General features: G+C 42.8%; 1 protein-coding gene across 3 annotated transcripts in view; it reads left to right on the forward strand.

The window, feature by feature from the left end:
• Positions 1-16,774, forward strand: part of ASH1L (ASH1 like histone lysine methyltransferase) — a 211,600-nt gene extending 194,826 nt beyond the window's left edge. For all 3 annotated transcript variants that reach the window (XM_074389797.1, XM_074389796.1, XM_010348410.3), the window contains 11 exons: positions 1,868-1,922; positions 2,005-2,137; positions 3,456-3,704; positions 5,279-5,365; positions 8,018-8,108; positions 8,602-8,740; positions 8,858-9,030; positions 10,632-10,798; positions 12,706-12,746; positions 13,684-13,985; positions 14,308-16,774. In XM_074389797.1, coding sequence (XP_074245898.1) covers positions 1,868-1,922; positions 2,005-2,137; positions 3,456-3,704; positions 5,279-5,365; positions 8,018-8,108; positions 8,602-8,740; positions 8,858-9,030; positions 10,632-10,798; positions 12,706-12,746; positions 13,684-13,985; positions 14,308-14,399 — 1,529 coding nt within the window. In that variant the 3' untranslated portion in view covers positions 14,400-16,774. The remainder of the gene's footprint in view (positions 1-1,867; positions 1,923-2,004; positions 2,138-3,455; positions 3,705-5,278; positions 5,366-8,017; positions 8,109-8,601; positions 8,741-8,857; positions 9,031-10,631; positions 10,799-12,705; positions 12,747-13,683; positions 13,986-14,307) is intronic.
• The last annotated feature ends 3,183 nt before the right edge of the window (positions 16,775-19,957 follow it).

Raw genomic sequence — 19,957 nt, forward strand, 5'->3', positions numbered from 1 at the left:
CCTCTGCCTCCTGGGTTCAAGTGATTCTCCCACCTCAGCCTCCTGAGTAGCTGGGACTACAGGCATGTGCCACCATACCAGGCTAATTTTTTTATTTTTCGGTGGAGAGACGCGGCTTTACCATGTTAGCCAGCTCATTCTCGAACTTCTGACCTCAAGTTATCTGCCCGCCTCAACCTCTAAAAGTGCTGAGATTACAGGTGTGAGCCACCACACCCAGCCAAACAGTTTTGTGTTTTTTATTTTTATTTTTATTTTTGAAACAGTCTCGCTGTGTCACCCAGACTGGAGTGTAGTGGTGCGATCTCGGCTCACTGCAACCTCCGCCTCCCAGGTTCAAGTGACTCTCCTGCCTCGGCCTCCTGAGTAGCTGGGATTACAGGTGTGTGCCACCACACCCAGCACATTTTTTGTATTTTTAGTAGAGACAGGGTTTCTCCATGTTAGCCGGGATGGTCTTGATCTTCTGACCTCGTGATGCGCCTGCCTCAACCTTCCAAATTACAGGCATGAGCGACTTGGCCCCGTCCTGGCCAAACAAATTAATATTAATTAAGGGCAGTTAATAACAACTAGAAAACACTTTTTGGATAAGATGTTCTTTTTGCCATTACAAGATTTGGCCAGGCATGGTGGTTCTTGCCTGTAAAGTCAGCCCTTTGGGAGGTCAGGACAAGTGGATCACAAGGTCAAGAGATCAAGACCATACTGGCCAACATGGTAAAGACCCATCTCTACTAAAAGTAAGAAAATTACCTGGGCATGGTGGTACGCACCTGTAGTCCCGCTACTCAGGAGGCTGAGGCAGGAGAATCTTGAACCCAGGAAGCAGGGTTTGTAGTGAACCAAGATCACACCACTTCACTCCAGCCTAGTGACAGAGCGAGACTCTGTCTCAAAAAAAAAAGATTTGTTGAGCTTAAGTAGTAATTTACCCTAAATAGATTACTCTCAATAAGTTCTCATCTCTCATTCTTCATAGGAAGTTCTTCTCGTTACCCAACTAACAGTGTGCTACATTTTAAGCAGATATAACTATATCTTTCATATCCTAGGCAATCTTAGAACTATCATTTGATCCCTACCTTTACCTACATTTCTGAAAAAGTGGATTTTTCACAGGCCTTAAAAAGACTTGGATATTTGGCCGGGCGCGGTGGCTCACGCCTGTAATCTCAGCACTTTGGGAGGCTGAGGCAGGCGGATCACCTAAGGTCAGGAGTTCGAGACAAGCCTGGCCAACATGGTGAAACCCTGTCTCTTAAAAATACAAAAATTAGCCGGGCGCAGTGGCTCACGCCTGTAATCCCAGCACTTTGGGAGGCCGAGGCGGGTGGATCACGAGGTCAAGAGATCGAGACCATCCTGGTCAACATGGTGAAACCCCGTCTCCGCTAAAAACAAAAAAATTAGCTGGGCATGGTGGCGCACGCCTGTAGTCCCAGCTACTCGGGAGGCTGAGGCAGGAGAATTGCTTGAACCCAGGAGGCAGAGGTTGCGGTGAGCCAAGATCGCGCCATTGCACTCCAGCCTGGGTAACGCGCGAAACTCCGTCTCAAAAAAAAAAAAAAAAAAAAAAAAATTAGCCGGGCATGGTGGTACACGCCTGTAATCCCAGCTCCTTGGGAGGCTGAGGCAGGAGAATTGCTTAAACCTGGGAGGCAGAGGTTGCAGCGAGCCGAGATCGTGCCATTGCACTCCTGCCTGGGTGACAAGAGTGAGACTCCGTCTCAAAAAAAAAAAAAAAAAAAAAAGACTTGGATTTTTCTCTCACTTTTAATTTGAGGGATTCTACTCTTCCAGTTAGGAGATGCTTGCCTCCCTTGTATGGTGGAGTCTTTCTACTAAACCTCACATTCTTTTGCAGATACTTCCCGGCAAGCACTGGCAGCTCCACTTTTGAACCTTCCCCCAAAGAAAAAGTAGGTTCACATTTGTGGGAATCATCTGAGTTTTTTAAAAGTGCTAAGTGTGCCAGATTGACACCCTGGTTTTGTGTTCCAGGAATGCTGATTATTACGAGAAGATCTCTGATCCCCTAGATCTTATCACCATAGAGAAGCAGATCCTCACTGGTTACTATAAGACAGTGGAAGCTTTTGATGCTGACATGCTCAAAGTCTTTCGGAATGCTGAGGTATTATTCACTGACTTCAAAGAGATTTCACAAGTTTGTTCTGAAGAGAATTACTCTAGAAGTTTAAGATTTTTTTTCCCTTTTCTATCAACCATATTTCTGGTTGAAAAAGGCAGTCTTTTTATTAGTACCCTTGGGGTATGTGTTACTGTATACTAAATATTATTGAAGGCTATATATGAAGACATTGATATGACTAGATTGTAAAAAACTAGTATCAAACCTTTATGATGGCATTATATAGATATTTTAATACATTTAAGTAGTATCTCTAGTTTCTTTTCTCAAGAAAATAAGTACATGTGCAATATGCAGAAATATGTGTAGGTAAATGTTAGAAATATGTCTTTTTTTTTTTTTTTTTTTGAGTCCGAGTCTCACTTTGTTACCCAGGCTGAAGTGCAGTGTTGTGATCTCAGCTCACTGCAACCTGCGCCTCCTGGGTTCAAGTGATTCTCCTCCTTCAGCCTCCCAAGTAGCTGGGATTACAGGCACATAATATCACACTCAGCTAATTTTTGTATTTTTAGTAGAGATGGGGTTTCACCATATTGGTCAGGCTGGTCTCGAACCCCTGACCTTGTGATCTTCCCACCTCGGCCTCCCGAAGTTCTGGGATTACAGGCATGAGCCATGGTGCCTAGATAGTAATATATCTTGCAGATGGAATTGAGGAATATCATGGTGATAAGTTATGGAATAGGTGAAGCTCACTGGAGAAAAGGTGACCTTGAACTGAATTAAAAGGCAGGATGAACTATTGTATGGTACATAGAAGAGAGGAAACTATTCAGTAATTTTGACATATCTTAGAGAGGTATTTGGAAGACAATAGAGCCTACTTAGATAAAGGAATAATAGAGGTTGAAAGACAAAATGAGAAAGAAAAATAGACAAACGGGAGAAGAATTAGAGAAATTTTGCATTGTAACATTCTACTGAAACCTAGCTTCCACATAGATTTGACACCTGTAGATCTGTCACAGATATCCACAAGACAAAGGTATATATTGAACCTCTCCACTACATTATGCTTGTGATATTAATTCATATTTTATGATCTCCGTGTATTTGATCTTGTGGACAGTAAGGCCTGTGACAGGAGTTGAATGAAAGATCAGTTGAGCTAATGGAAAAATAACATGCAGATTCTAACTTGAATTCATTTTAGTTCAGCTTAAGTTGTTCCAAACTGTCTGCCTTATATTTCATCCTGTTGAAATTCTGTGAACCAAAATTGGAGGGTAAAGAAAATCATGCTGCCTCTTCAGGTAAAAATGAGAGGACTAAACATGATTTCTTTCTTTGCTTTTTTCAGAAGTACTACGGGCGTAAATCCCCAATTGGGAGAGATGTTTGCCGTCTACGAAAGGCCTATTATAATGCCCGGCATGAGGCATCAGCCCAAATTGATGAGATTGTGGGAGAGACAGCAAGTGAGGCAGACAGCAGTGAGACCTCAGCCTCTGAAAAGGAGAATGGGCATGAGAAGGACGACGATGTTATTCGCTGTATCTGTGGCCTCTACAAGGATGAAGGTCTCATGATCCAGTGTGACAAGTGCATGGTGAGGGTCAGGAAATGAAGCAGAAGCTTGGTCCTAATGAACATGGTGACCATATTCGAAGAAGAAGCCCATGGCTCTTTTGGATTGGCTTGAAAGGCTTTTTATGAACTATTACTTAGCCATGGTTTATGTTAGGCTTCTCTGTTTGCCATATTGTCTTTCTCCTTTGATCTCTCTTTCTTTCACTTAATCCTTGCCTTCTTTTTCTCCCCTCCCTTCTTGTTTTATTGTTTTATTTATAAGATAAAGTCTTGCTCTGTTGCCTAGGCTGGAGTGCAGTGGCATGATCTCAGCTCACTGCAACCCCTGCCTCCCACCTCAGCCTCTCGAGTAGCTAGGATCAAAGGCGTGTGCCACCATGCCTGGCTAATTTTTTGAACTTTTTGTAAAGATGGGGTTTCATCATCTTCCCCAGGCTGGTCTCGAACTCCTAAGCTTAAGTGATTCTCTCCCAGTGTTGGGATTATAGGTGTGAGCCACCACACCTGGCTCTTTCCTTTTCTGCCCACTTTCCAGTATACACTTGTCACATAATCTGTATCAAGGAGAATGACAGTATTTCTTTTTATTTTTATTTTCTTTTTGAGAAGGAGTTTCACTCTTGTTGCCCAGGCTGAAGTGCAATGGCGCAATCTCGGCTCATCACAACCTCCGCCTCCCAGATTCAAGTGATTCTCCTGCCTTAGCCTCCCAAGTAGCTGGGATTATTTTGTGCCACCACACCCTGCTAATTTTGTATTTTTAGTAGTAGAGACGGGATTTCTCCATATTGGTCAGGCTGCTCTCGAACTCACGACCTCAGGTGGTCTGCCTGCCTCGGCCTCCCAAAGTGTGAGCCACTGCACTCAGCCTATTTATTTATTTTGTTTTAGAGACTGGGTTTCACCATGTTGGCCAGGATGGTCTGGATCTCTTGACCTCATGATCCAGCCGCCTCAGCCTCCCAACGTGCTGGGTTTATAGGCAATGAGCCACCAAGCCCAGCATAATGACAGTATTTCATATAGTGCTTTGCCTTTTAAAACATTAGTGATAGTATACTCTATTAGCATGATTCCTCTAATACAGTGAAATATGTTAATATATGTAGGGCTCCTGATGAAGGAGTCAAGGCCTGGATTTGAGCCCTAGTGTCCCCACTAATATAAGTGAATGCATGACTTTAGGTGTAAAGTAGCTGTAACACATAGGATTGTTGGGAGGATAAAGTTAGATAGGGGTACGTAAAAACATCTTGTAGCTGTAAAGCCTTTCAGAATAGCCACATCATTGACTTGAATTACTTAGTAATCGTTTGGTAGTATATTCATGTGTCTTCCTATTCTGTCTCTGTCTCCCCATTTTATTTCTCCAGATCTATAGATTATGAATCAATCTGTATACTTTTGTTCAGAAAAGTCATTCTGTTTTCCTCCTATTTTACCATTTATCTCTAATCGCTCATTCACCCAGCTATCCCTTAGTTCCTCTTTTACTTTACCCTGACCCATTATTAATTTTTTATTCTGGGCTCCCAGGACACTCTCAATAAGTCATAGCCTCCATATTCCCCCAAACTGTATAATTTTCTACAGGTGTGGCAGCACTGTGATTGTATGGGAGTGAACTCAGATGTGGAGCACTACCTTTGTGAGCAGTGTGACCCAAGGCCCGTGGACAGGGTAAGCTGCCTTCTGATAAAAAATGGCATCTTACTTGTCTTGCTCTTGCTTTGCAGAATTTCCTTTTATAAGTTGTGGCCTTGGTTTCTTAAACTTCACATTAAGGGTCATGTTTCTGTTCTTCCCTATTTCAGGAGTATGATCAAAGGGAAAATAAAATACTTAGAAATCTATGGAAGGATTACAGCTTTTCAGAAACAAAAGAAAAAAAAGAAAAAGAAATCTGTGGAAGGAATGGCACTATATAAAACTAGGGTTTTTGTCCGGGCGCAGTGTCTCACGCCTGTAATCGTAGCACTTTTGGGGGCCGAGGCAGGGGGGATTCCCTGAGCTCAGGAGTTCGAGACCAGCCTGGGCAACACGGTGGAACCCCATCTCTACTAAAATACAAAAAAACAGTAGCCAGGCATGGTGCTGTGCACCTGTAGTCCTAGCTGCTTGGGAGACTGAAGCAGGAGAATTCCTAGAACCTGAGAGGTGGAGATTTCAGTGAGCTGAGATTGTGCCACTGCACTCCAGCCTGGGCAACAGAGCAAGACTCTGTCTCTAAAAAAAGAAAAAAGCCAGGCACGGTGACTCACGCCTGTAATCCCAGCAGTTTTGGAGGCCAAGGCAGGCAGATCATGAGGTCAAGAGATTGAGACCATCTTGGCCAACATGGTGAAACCCTGTCTGTACTAAAAATACAAAAATTAGCTGGTGGCACACACCTATAGTCCCAGCTACTTGGGAGACTGAAGCAGGAGAATTGCTTGAACCAAGGAGGTAGAGGTTGCAGTGAGCTGAGATTGAGCCACCGCACTCTAGCCTGGTGACAGAGTGAGACTCTGTCTCAAAAAATACAACAACAAGCCGGGCGCGGTGGCTCAAGCCTGTAATCCCAGCACTTTGGGAGGCCAAGGCGGGCGGATCACGAGATCAAGAGATCAAGACCATCCTGGTCAACATGGTGAAACCCCGTCTCTACTAAAAAATACTAAAAATTAGCTGGGCATGGTGGCGTGTGCCTGTAATCCCAGCTACTCAGGAGGCTGAGGCAGGAGAATTGCCTGAACCCAGGAGGCAGAGGTTGCGGTGAGTCGAGATCACGCCATTGCACTCCAGCCTGGGTAACAAGAGCGAAACTTTGTCTCAAAAAAAAAAGAAAAAAAAAATACAACAACAAAAAAAAAAACTAAAGGTTTTTTTTGGGTTTTTTGTTTGTTTGTTTCGTTTTTTTTGCAGGGCAGGGGGGTTGTTTGTTTTTGAGGCAGAGTTTTCCTGTTTTGCACAGGCTGGAGTGAAGTGGTGTGATCTCAACTCACTGCAATCTCCCCACACAGGGTTCAGGCGGTTCAAATGATTCTCCTTTTCAGCCTCCCGAGTAGCTGGGATTACAGGCACTGGCCACCACGCTGGCTATTTTTTTTTTTTTTTTCCTACCCAAATCAAAAGGATTTTTGTATTTTTAGTGGAGACTGGGTTTTGCCATGTTGGCCAGGCTGGTCTTAAACTCCTGACCTCGGGTGAGCCACCCTCCTCAGCCTCCCAAAGTGCTAGGATTACAGGCATGAGCCAGCACACCCAGCCAAAACTAAGGGTTTTGTGTTTTGTTTTGTTTTGTTTTGTTTTGTTTTGTTTTGTTTTGTTTTGTTTTGTTTTGAGACAGAATCTCACTCTGTCTCCAGACTGGAGTGCAGTGGCGTGATCCCGGCTCACTTCAACCTCCACCACCTAGGTTCAAGCGCTTCTCCTGCCTCAGCCTCCCGAGTAGCTGGGACTACAGGCACACGCCGCAACACTCAGCTAATTTTTGTATTGTAGAGTTGGGATTTCACCATGTTGGCCAGGATGGTCTCTATCTCTTGACCTTGTGATCCACCCACCTCAAGCCTCCAGAAGTGCTGGGATTACAGGCATGAGCCACTGTGCCCGGCCCCCAAAACTAATAAGGTTTTAATAAACACTATCAGATGTCCATGAAAGCAATAGCTTAGAAAATCCAGAACTTAATGTTATTTATGTGGTTTAACATAATGTGGACAGTGGTTTAAGTGAAAAGAGCACTGGACTCAGAATCAACAAAGGTTAATGTTAGACTCACTTGGCAGGAGAAAGGGTGGGTTAGTGACTTGCCTGAGTCATTAAGTGGTTTTTGGCTTGGCTCTGCTATGTTTATATTTGTGATTTTGGGCAAGTCACTTCTTAAAAAGAAGAGATTTAGGTAGTATTTCTTAACATTGTTGCTCTTGTCATGTTTAGGTGAATAGTTCTTGTTGTGAGGGATGCATTTCAGAAGGTTTTGGCTTTCTTGGACCCTGGGTGCTAAGTACCAGTAGCATACCCCAATCATTGTAATAATGAAAATCTCCCTTCACATGTTTTCATATGGCCCCTAGAATACATAGAGGAACTACACAATTAGTGCTTCCTAAAATGTAGATTGAGATACTTAGCCTGTTGGTTTTGTCCTGTACCTTCACTTTTCCAGGTTTAACAACTCTAGTTGCTTTCATCTTTTTTTGTATGTCTCTGGTATATTGAAATGACAAAACAGTACATCTTGATTGATTGAGAATTCTAGGGTTTAGTTCCTTTTCTCTCCTGAAGAGAAATAAGTAGGCTGAATGTAGTAATTCCAGCCCTTATAAATTGGCTTTCTGCTTCTATCAGGAGGTTCCCATGATCCCTCGGCCCCACTATGCCCAACCTGGCTGTGTCTACTTCATCTGTTTGCTCCGAGATGACTTGCTGCTTCGTCAGGGTACGTACACAGGAGCTAATCCTACTTGTCAGAGCTGACTTTTCTGAATAGTAGGAAGTCTCTGCTGTCTCCATAGTAGTCATTGTCTCCATACGGCCTTTAATAGCAATAGAATATAAATTTTTATATCCTCTAGTCCTTGTGCTTACATGTGTCACCTCTCCACTAAATAATACTAATTTGAAATGACAGACGTGTTATGAAGTTAATTTTAAGACTGGGAAAAACACGTAGGAAGCAGTATTTCTTAACATTATTGCTCTTGTCATGTTTAGGTGAATAGTTCTTGTTGTGAGGGATGCATTTCAGAAATCCCTTTTGTTATCATAGTCTAGAATTGATTATCGTCGCTTATACTGCTGCTTTTAGCTCTCTCTATTTATACTGTTTCAAATTATGAACTCTGTGTAGACCCTGGGTCAGATAAACAGATGCCTAACAGAGTCTATACAGGAATCATCTTATCTTCATTCTGTGTTCTGTATCTTCCTAGGTGACTGTGTGTATTTGATGAGGGACAGTCGGCGCACCCCTGATGGCCACCCAGTCCGTCAGTCCTATCGACTGTTATCTCACATTAACCGAGATAAACTTGACATCTTTCGCATTGAGAAGCTTTGGAAGAATGAAAAGTATGTGTTGAGGTCCTGTCTTTTTCTTCCAGCTGTAGTGAACCAGCAGAGCTGAATATTCACCAGGGTCTTGCTATATCAACTAAACCTCTCCCTTCTCACTTTTCCTTTTCTCAGAGAGGAACGGTTTGCCTTTGGTCACCATTATTTCCGTCCCCATGAAACACACCACTCTCCATCCCGTCGGTTCTATCATAATGAGCTGTTTCGGGTGCCACTCTATGAGATCATTCCCTTGGAGGCTGTAGTGGGGACCTGTTGTGTGTTGGACCTTTATACATATTGTAAAGGTAAGTGATCTGGCCTAGTTAAAAAATGACCTAGACCTCAGCCAAGTGCAGTGGCTCATGCCAGTAATCCCAGCACTGTGGGAGGCCGAGGTGGGCAGATCACTTGACCCCAGGAGTTGGAGACCAGCCTGCCCAATATGACGAAACCCTGTCTCTGTAGCTGGCCTGGTGGTGCAGGTCTGTAGCTCCCAGCTACTGTGAGGATTGCTGAGCCTGGGAGGCAGAGATTGTAGTGAGCCAGGATTTCACCACTGCACTGCAACCTGGGCAACAGAGTGAGACCCTGCCTCAAAAAAAAAAAAGACCTCCTATCTCCTGTTCATTGCCCACCCCATTCTTATTGTCTGTATATGATGAAAGATTCTCCAAGGCTAACTATGAAACTTCAGAGAGGTATACTATATTTTTTCTTTTCTTTTACCTAGTGCTTAGCACTCAGTAAATGTTCATTCCTTTTTATTAAATTTAGTTAATTTTGTTAATACTGTGTATTAATTTCAAATTCCGGCTCCACGACATTTTATCTGTGTTCCCTTGGAGAATTTACTTAATCTAAGTATCGATTTCCCATTGAAAATAAGGATTAGTATCTGTTTTAAAGAGTTTTTTAAAGATTGTATAAAATAATCTAAAAAGCATTCAGCCCAGTTTATGGCTTAGAGTAAAAGCTCAATATATGTTATTTATCATTGTTAGCAGAGTTCAGTAGTCTAGCCTGTTCTTTCAGAATCACAGCAAAATATTCTAAAAGAATATGTATTCCATTTCAAAACTGACAAACTACTTGCAGCTCTGTGATACTGATGAGTCCTCCTTGTCTCAGTGAAAAAGTGTTCATTTACAGCCAGGCGTGGTAGCTCATGCCTATAATCCCAGCACTTTGGGAGGCCAAGGTGGGTGGATGAGGAGGTCAGGAGATTGAGACCATCCTGGCCAACATGGTGAAACCCCGTCTCTACTAAAAATACAAAAATTTGTTGGATGTGTTGGTGCACACCTGTAATTCCAGCTACCCGGGAGGCCAGGGAACCTTTTTTTCCTCTCTCTCTCATTGAGAACACACCTGTAAAAGAAGAACCTTCACAGAAAATAATTCAGAGGCAGAGGTTGCAGTGAGCCGAGATCGCACCACTGCCCTCCAGCCTGGCCACAGAGCAAGACTCTGTCTCAAAAAAAAAAAAGTGTTAATTTACAAATGTGCTTCCCTCAAATTTATACCTTCATTCTTTTCTTGTAATTCCTTCATAATCTGCTCTGTTTTTCCCTCAAAATACTTTGTCACACATTCCTACAGCTCTCAGTATACATTCCTGGTTTATTTCCATCCGTTCTGCTATTATATAAATATTTTTTTCTTTTTTATTTAAATACTGTCTTTTTCAGCTCCATCAAGTTATATTTATTTTTTCCTTTGTTGACACTAGTGTCTGGGAACTCTTTGTCCTGCAACAACCAAATACTTAGTTGTTCTACCTCTCTAAATAGCTACTGTGTAGGTTTTAAGGGTCTAGCTGCTCTCTCAATGGTGTGTATGGGGTCATTGGGTAGCTCAGGGGGAGAAACGGGGAAATAGGATTCCTTAACACTGGTTGGACCCATAGGGAGACCCAAAGGAGTGAAGGAGCAAGATGTGTACATCTGTGATTATCGGCTTGACAAGTCAGCACACCTGTTTTACAAGATCCACCGGAACCGCTATCCTGTCTGCACCAAACCCTATGCTTTTGATCACTTCCCCAAGAAGCTCACTCCCAAAAGAGATTTCTCGGTGAGTCTCCTTCCTTTCTTAACACTGAATGTTAGGACAATCTGGTTCATGCATGAAATTCACAGAGTGAAAATCTTTACATAGCTCTCTGCTTCTTCATCCAAATTCCATCCCAAACTATGGAAATTTCTGTCTTCATTTGGGACATTTGAACAGCAAACGTACATTTTCTCACATAGACTGTATCTCAGAAAATTGTCGATTACAATGTTAGACACCTTTCCCCTTTCCTCTTTTCTCTTTCCTTTGTTTAATCTTTGCTGGCAAGCCCCACATCTGTATGTTTTTGTTTTGTTTTGTCTTTCACACCCATAATTTTGAGAAGCAAGAACCCTGAAAAACTCCTTTTTTTCTCTCTCTCATTGAGAACACACCTGTAAAAGAAGAACCTTCATAGAAAATAATTCAGCTTTTTCTTTTTATGCCTGCATTAAAAATGGAAAACATGATTATATAAAATTTGTGATAGTGGTGTTTATTAACATCGTGGTGGCTCACACATTCAATCTCAGCACTTTGGGAGGCCAAGGCAGGAGGATCATTTGAGCCCATGAGTTTGAGGTTACAGTGAGCTGACTGTGCCACTGCACTCCAGCCCAGGTGACAGAGACCGCGTCTCAAAAAAAAAAAAAAAAATTAGAAACATTAAGAGGAGGGCCGGGCGCGGTGGCTCAAGCCTGTAATCCCAGCACTTTGGGAGGCCGAGGCGGGTGGATCACGAGGTCGAGAGATCGAGACCATCCTGGTCAACATGGTGAAACCCCGTCTCTACTAAAAATACAAAAAAATAGCTGGGCATGGTGGCACGTGCCTGTAATCCCAGCTACTCAGGAGGCTGAGGCAGGAGAATTGCCTGAACCCAGGAGGCGGAGGTTGTGGTGAGCCGAGATCGCGCCATTGCACTCCAGCCTGGGTAACAAGAGCGAAACTCCGTCTCAAAAAAAAAAAAAAAAAGAAACATTAAGAGGAAAAAAATTACATATATTACTCCACTCTCCAGAAAATAACCATTGTTATTTTCATTTTCAGGCTTTTTCCTGTGTATTTTTTCTTTCAAATTGTTGAGAACAGTGTGCCAACTATGTTGTGTCATTCATTCCATAAAGATTTTGACCATCCATTCATCTGTTTGCTCTGATAAAACCCTGGCTGAGCACCTCATCATTGAGTCTTCTTTTAGTGGTCCTGCCAGAATTTATAGCTGTCACCCTGAACTTAGAAATAATCTAACCAGGACCGGGTACAGTGGCACATGCCTGTTATCCCAGCACTTTGGGAAGCCAGGGTGGGCAGATCAAGGTGGTCAGGAGATAGAGACCATCCTGGCCAACGTGATGAAACCCCATCTCTACTAAAAATATAAACATTAGCTAGGTGTAGTGGCATGTGCCTGTAATCTCAGCTACTTGGGAGGCTGAGGCAGGAGAATCACTTGAACCCGGGAGGCAGAGATTGCAGTGAGCCAAGATTGTGTCACTACACTCCAGCCTGGCAACAGAGCACAACTCCCCCCCCAAAAAAAGAATCTAACCAGAAAACAAACCAATAACATTCCTGTTTTCCCTGTTCTTCCTTTTTTTTTGAGCCAGAGTTTTGTTCTGTCCTAGGGTAGAGTGCAATGGCACAATCTGAGCTCACTGCAACCTCTACTATCTCAAAAAAAGAAAATAAATCAATAAAAGGTGAAATGGGGTATAGAAAATTGTGTGCTTATCCCTCCCTTTGTCACCCTGGGAGTACAAAATTTTGATAATCATTGTGGCCTGCATATTAATAGAAGTACTAAATTTCTCATCCTAAAACGTAGTCACCCAAGTTGTCTTCAGCCCTGCTATGAGTTGCTGCAGAGGAGAGCTAGCTTTCCCAGCTTCTACAATGTGCTTATGTCTTCCTTATCTTCTCTGCAGCCTCATTATGTCCCAGACAACTACAAGAGGAATGGAGGACGGTAAGTCCCATGAGGGGATATGAGGATCCTAAGGGATTGACCAAGAACTTGAATGAAGCAAGAAAACAACTATCCACTCAGCTCCATTTCTGGGAGTGGGTATTCTCCACAGAGTAGCCCAGTGTAGTGCCAGCACTATGGAAGAACTAAACTTCAGTAGATGTGGTCCCATTATGGAGCCCTAGTTGGAGCAACAGAGAGGTGTGCAAGGAGTAGAGACAGAGATTTGGAACAGAACTCCAGACCCAGAAAAGTTTCTTTTAGATGTCTGTAAGCTTTCCCCATTACCTCAAAGCATATCAGCTCTTGGTGCCTCTATCAAGGAACAGATGTAGCCAGGAGTAGTACAGTTTTCACCGAGCTATGAACTGTGGGTTCGTAATACTTCGTTTTGCTTATTTTGTACAAGAGGATTACTCTTGAAGAAAGATGACAGAAGGCTTTTTCTTCAATTTCCTTTTCTGTTGAATGGAGACATAACAACTGCTTTACCTACATCAGTAGCTTACCATAAGGGAAAAAATATTAAACGATTGATGTTAAAAAGAGAATCAGGAAAATTTAAAACCATTTAAATATTTATTATTATAGCTGGATTATTGGCATCACAGGGTTGTGCCATACTATAGTCATGAAGCAATCATTTAGAACCACCAAACAATTGTATTAGCCCTTGTATATTTTATAGATTCCTATATCATTTGTGCATATTCCTGAGAGGAAATAATAAAAGTTGAAGTTTACAAATAAAATTAAATTTCAGGTAAAAACAGTGATTTGTTCAAATAATAATAAAGTGAAGATGAGAGTCAGGTTTCTTACTTCAAGCCAAGGCTCTGCTAGACTCCAGGAACTCAAGCCATCCTGAGGCTGTCTACCTTTCATCCCCCTTTCCTCCTCAAGTGTCTCACGCTAAATTCAAATATCCTTCTGGCAGATCATCCTGGAAGTCCGAGCGCTCAAAGCCACCCCTAAAAGACTTGGGCCAGGAAGATGACGCTCTACCCTTGATTGAAGAGGTTCTAGCCAGTCAAGAGCAAGCAGCCAATGAGATACCCAGCCTGGAGGAGCCAGAAAGGGAAGGGGCCACTGCTAATGTCAGTGAGGGTGAAAAAAAAACAGAGGAAAGTAGTCAAGACCCCCAGTCAACCTGTACCCCTGAGGAACGACGGCATAACCAACGGGAACGACTCAACCAGATCTTGCTCAATCTCCTTGAAAAAATCCCTGGAAAAAATGGTAAGAAGAATCAGGCTCATATCTAGGGTTTAAGATAAATGCAAAATGAAAGGGAGTGGGAAAAAATAGTAATTACTGGACCAGCATCCAAAGTATTCTGAGAAAATGGTATAGTTATTTTATAGGCTTGCTTTTAGTTATATCTTGGGAGTGAAACTGGAAGGTGAGAGGAATCTCCTCTAAAGAACCACCTTAGGTCTAAATTGCTTATAGGTAAGAAAAGGAATCATTCATTGAGTTCCTGTGCTCTCCTTAGAGCTCAAATCTGGAATAAGGAGTAGGAGAGTGGTATTTTGATGAGCCTCCTCGGTTCTGTTTTCAGCCATTGATGTGACCTACTTGCTGGAGGAAGGATCAGGCAGGAAACTGCGAAGGCGTACTTTGTTTATCCCAGAAAACAGCTTTCGAAAGTGAACCTCAAAGAATGAGAACCTCAAGCATCTGGGATCCAGTGGAGCTAATCAGTCCTGCCTCCTGCTCTCTGGGTATAGACAGGGGTGGGAAGGGTCCATTCGGGCAAGGGGAATGGGGCCATGTTGTTGACATTAGGTACTTAATAAGCCTTGGAGCTGGTGGAGAGGGAGAGGAAGGGGTTCTGTCCAAGACAGTTCAGGTTAATTAATTTTCCTCTCCATTGCTTCACCTGAAAGGTTAATAATGTAGAGAGGAGGGAGGATCACATTGGGGATGACCAGAACCTACTGGTACTTTATAGCATTTGCCCCTCCCCACAGCTTGGGTTTTTCTGTCATCCTCAGATCCCACAGGCATTGCGAAGAAGCTACTTCCTATACCCAGGTATAACTCAAAATCCAAAGGGATAGAGCCAGGATCCCTATTCCTACCCAGTTCATTCTCTATTGGCTCCAAGAGCTACTCCAGAGACCTAAAACAGAAACAGTAGCTGGGGCTTCTTCCCCAATACCTGATGAGGGAAGTTTCTCTCTCCTTTCTTGCCCAACCAGGTCAAAGTAAAAATGTGAGTTGACAGCTCAAAGCACTTGTAACTGCTGTCCCTTCCTTACCTCTACTCCCCAAAATGGAATCATGGGATAGGGAAAGCCCCCATGGGGTCAGAAGGGCACAGTAGTTCTTACAATTGTTTTTGTTTTACCCTTCATAACCTGTCAAACGTATTTTTTTCTAATGAGAAAGCCAGGCCCCCGCCAGCACACATGCTGTTTTTAATGCGCTGTAGTTCTTGTGTGTCTGCTGTGCCGTGCAAATGGAGATTCAGTTCAAAATAAAATCATTTTAAAACCTACATAAAAATAACTTTAAAACCACCCCCGTAACGAAAGTCACTACATAAACTGTTCAGCAGTATTCACCTATCAGAGTATTTGTTGTGAGTGTAGATTATCAATTGAAAACACTACTCTTGTTTTCTTAATTGTACAGTTTTCAATGTCCCTTTCTTAAAGAGACAGTGTATTTCTCTTCACCCCTAGTCCCATCTTCCTTCACCTTCCTGAATGACATCAGGAGGTATATCCAGGGTGTCTCCTTCCTTCCTACTCTCTTGACCAGAAGTTACCAGACTATACTGTCTCTTTAAAAATAAAATTTAAAAAGCTTTGTTGTCTCTTCAGACATACATATGCATATACGTTTTAGATGTTCTTATAAGAGAAAAGATGGTTTTTAAATGTGCCAAGTTGTGTGTGTGTATATATATATGTGAGTGTGTGTGTGTGTGTGTATGTACATATATACACACATCTGCTGCGTGATTGGTAAGCAATACAACAGTAAACATGTCCCCATTACTTTTTTCTAATATTGGACCAATGCTGTCCTAATTGTACATTTCCCCTTATGGTGACGATGCTCTGACTTGTTAGGTAGACACATTGACCACCTTCCATTCCATTGAATCTTTTTTTCTTTTTCTCCTTTCTGTGTCATTCTTGAGGAAAAAACAAAAGAGATAGGGGATGCCAGTGATACCCTTGAGCAGAGAAAAAAAGCAAAATAAATATTTTATTAAAAAAGAATTAAGAAAATAGTTTGGAGTATTTTCTTACTGTAGAGAAGCACTGTACATTACTAAGAGACCTGGGTATAAGATACTCACATGTGGAGCTGGAAAAATCGCATGTCCAAGCCCGTTTGAGTGGTTTCTTTTGTTTTTCATTGCAGGGAGTGGGTGGGAGGGAGGTGGGACTAGGGGCACTTTGGGGGTCTCCTTTTAGTCAAAAGCGAGAAAATGACAAGAAAGAGATTAAAATTCAATGTTTCCTTTATAGTGTTAAACACTAAAATTTTAAAAAAGACAAAAAAGAAAAAAAACTTTGTAAAATTCGAGAACAGAAGCAAAAGACACTACGCTCTGTCATTTTATCTTTCTTTTGTTGAAAGACTAAAAAAAAACTGAAATGTTTTTTAGACAATCAAATGTTAGGTAAGTGCAAAAACTTGTTTTTTCTTACTGGTGTAGAAATTAATGCCTTTTTTTATTTTTCAGTTATTTTATAATAACGAAATAAAAAAGAACCCCCCAGCTGCCAGGCGGGTTTTGGTGTTTGAAATGCGGGGCAAAGCACTACATCACTGCAAATAGATACAGAGTTAGTCTGCATGTCTGTAGGCTGTGTGATTGCGGAAAATATAAATGCTGCTAATATATTTCCTTTTTACAAAAGCATATCTAAATAGATGATTGTTTTGATGTTAATCTTTGTAAATTATGTATTACCAATTTTAACATTGGATGTAATTGCATACAAAGCTTGCATCTCAATCCTTGAAAGTCTAGTATTAAATGGAAAAAACTTTTCCTAACTGTGGACTGGTGAGCTTGCTATTTTTTTCCTCTTTCTTATCCCCCATTTATATTCCAAGAACAACTTCATCCTGTTTCCGAGGGGATCTTTCTGAAACAACATAAACGTGCTAGGCTGCATAGGAGCACTCTCACTGCTGTTGACTACTGGATAATGTCATTTCTTCAGTACTAGAATCTTTCTAGTCAGGACCCAGCCTAACCAATCAGCGCAGTAATCACACACACCAAATGTCCAGTTGCTTTTTTGTTTGTTTTTGAGACAGGGTCTCACTGTTACCCAAGGTGGAATGGAATGGCGCTATCTCGACTCAGTGCAACCTCCATATCCCAGACTCAAATGATCCTTCTGCCTCAGCCTCCCAGGTAGCTGGAACTACAGGCACACACCACCATGCCTGGCTAATTCTTGTACTTTTTGTGCAGACAAGGTTTCACCATGTTGCCCAGGCTTGTCCAGCTGTTTTTTGTTTGTTTGTTTTTTGTTTTTAAGACAAGGCCTCACTCTGTTGCCCAGGCTGGAGTGTAGTGGCGCATTACAGCTCACTGCAAACTCAACCTCCTAGGCTCAAGCAATCCTCTCCCCTTAGCCTCCTGAGTAGCTGGGACTACGGGGGCACATCACCATGCCTGGCTAATGTGTTTATTTTTTTTAATTTTTATTTATTTATTTTCGAGACGGAGTTTCGCTCTTGTTACCCAGGCTGGAGTGCAATGGCGCAATCTTGGCTCACCGCAACCTCCGCCTCCTGGGTTCAGGCAATTCTCCTGCCTCAGCCTCCTGAGTAGCTGGGATTACAGGCACACGCCACCATGCCCAGCTAATTTTTTGTATTTTTAGTAGAGACGAGGTTTCACCATATTGACCAGGATGGTCTCGATCTCTTGACCTTGTGATCCACCCGTCTCGGCCTCCCAAAGTGCTGGGATTACAGGCTTGAGCCAGCCCAGCGTTTTTATTTTTTATAGAGATGGGGGTCTCCCTGTGTTGCCCAGGCTGGTCTCGAACTCCCAAGCTCAAGTGATCCACCCACCTCAACCTCCCAAAGTTCTGGGATTAGAGGCGTGAGTCACCATGCCTGGCCTAGCTGGTTTTTTCTTTTTTTTTTTTGAGACGGAGTCTTAGCTCACTGCCACCTTTGCCTCCCGGGAATCAAGCGATTCTCCTGCCTCCCGAGTAGCTGGGACTATAGGCGCGCGCCACCACACCCAGCTAATTTTTGTATTTTTAGTAGAGGTGGGGTTTCACTGTGTTAGCCAGGCTGGTCTTGAACTTCTGACCTCATGATCTGCCCGCTTTGGCCTCCCAAAGTGCTAGGATTATAGTTGTGAGCCACCACATCCAGCTTTTTTTTTTTTCTTTTTTTTTTTGAGTCTTAGTTTCCCTCTGTCACCCAGGCTGGAGTACAGTGTTGCAACCTCAGCTAACTGCAATCTCCACCTCCTGGGTTCAAGGGATTCTCCTCCCTCAGTCTCCCAAGTAGGTGGGATTATAGTCAGCTGCCACCATGCCCGGATAAATTTTTTTGTATTTTAGTAGAGACATGGCTTTCACCATGTTGGCCAGGCTGGTCTCACATGGTTTCTTAAACATGCCATGTGGCCGGGCACGGTGGCTCATTCCTATAATCCCAGCAGGCGTGCAGATCACAGGATCAGTAGATCAAGACCATCCTGGCTAACGCAGTGAAACCCCGTCTCTACTAAAAATACAAAAATTAGCCAGGTGTGGTGGCGGGCGCCTATAATCCCAGCTACTCGGGAGGCTGAGGCAGGAGAATTGCTTGACCCCAGGAGGCGGAGGTTGCAGTGAGCCGAGATTGCGCCATTGCACTCCAGTGTGGACGACAAAGCGAGACTGTCTCAAAAAAAAAAAAAAAAAAAAAAAAAACCAAAATACTGTGATATTCTACATGTCCATTCTTTGCACACACATGCACATCATCTCATTAATTCTCATTAGCAACCACTGAGGCTGGCAATATATAACTTTAGGCTACTTTTTTTTTTTTTTTTTTTTTTTTTTTTTGAGACGGAGTTTCACTCTTGTTACCCAGGCTGGAGTGCAATGGCGCGATCTCGGCTCACCGCAACCTCCGCCTCCTGGGTTCAGGCAATTCTCCTGCCTCAGCCTCCTGAGTAGCTGGGATTACAGGCACGCGCCACCATGCCCAGCTGATTTTTTGGTTTTTGTTTTGTTTTGTTTTGTTTTTTGAGACAGAGTTTCGCTCTTGTTACCCAGGCTGGAGTGCAATGGCGCGATCTCAGCTCACCGCAACCTCCGCCTCCTGGGTTCAGGCAATTCTCCTGCCTCAGCCTCCTGAGTAGCTGGGATTACAGGCACGCACCACCATGCCCAGCTAATTTTTTGTATTTTTAGTAGAGACGGGGTTTCACCATGTTGACCAGGATGGTCTCGATCACTTGACCTCGTGATCCACCCGCCTTGGCCTCTCAAAGTGCTGGGATTACAGCCGTGAGCCACCGCGCCTGGCCTAGGCTACATTTTTTTAGGCCACTGTGTTAGACCATTTCTATCATAAGCCGTTTCCATTTATTTATTAATCCTCACAAAAGCCCTTTGTGGTAGGTACCAAATCCCAATTTTGTAAATGAGGAAATTGAAGCAAAAAACAATGTAAGTAACTTGCCCAAGATCACATAGTTAATCTCCATAGTAGCCCTCTGAAGTCATTCCCATTTTGTAACAGGGAAAACTAACACTGGAGTAGGTTAAGTAACTTGCCAAAGGTCACCCACTAACTAATGTTGGAGCCAGAATTCCAAAGTCTGTGTGCTCATCCACAAATAGAAAAGTGTCAAAAATAGCTAAAGTGACTCTTCTAATTAAGGAAGATAAACCCATTCCTTCAGATAACTGAAAGGCCTACTAAAATTTTGTCCCAGACATGAGTCAAACCTTTAGGCTGGGAGGTCAGCTAGAATACAGTTGCTCAGAAGCAGCAAGACAGTTTACTCCAACAGTTCAGTCTCTACTCGTATAGGGACTTGAGGTTCAAGACTAGATCAGAGTGACCTGCTGTTACATAATGGTTTCTTGATGACTGCAAAAACAATATGCACTGTTAAATTTTCTTGAGCTTGTCTTTCTTTCCTTATTTATTTTTGAGATGGAGTTTCGCGCGCCGGGTGCGGTGGCTCAATCCTGTAATCCCAGCACTTTGGG

This window comes from Saimiri boliviensis, chromosome 19 (genome assembly GCF_048565385.1).
Source record: "Saimiri boliviensis isolate mSaiBol1 chromosome 19, mSaiBol1.pri, whole genome shotgun sequence".
Taxonomy (NCBI): domain Eukaryota; kingdom Metazoa; phylum Chordata; class Mammalia; order Primates; family Cebidae; genus Saimiri; species Saimiri boliviensis.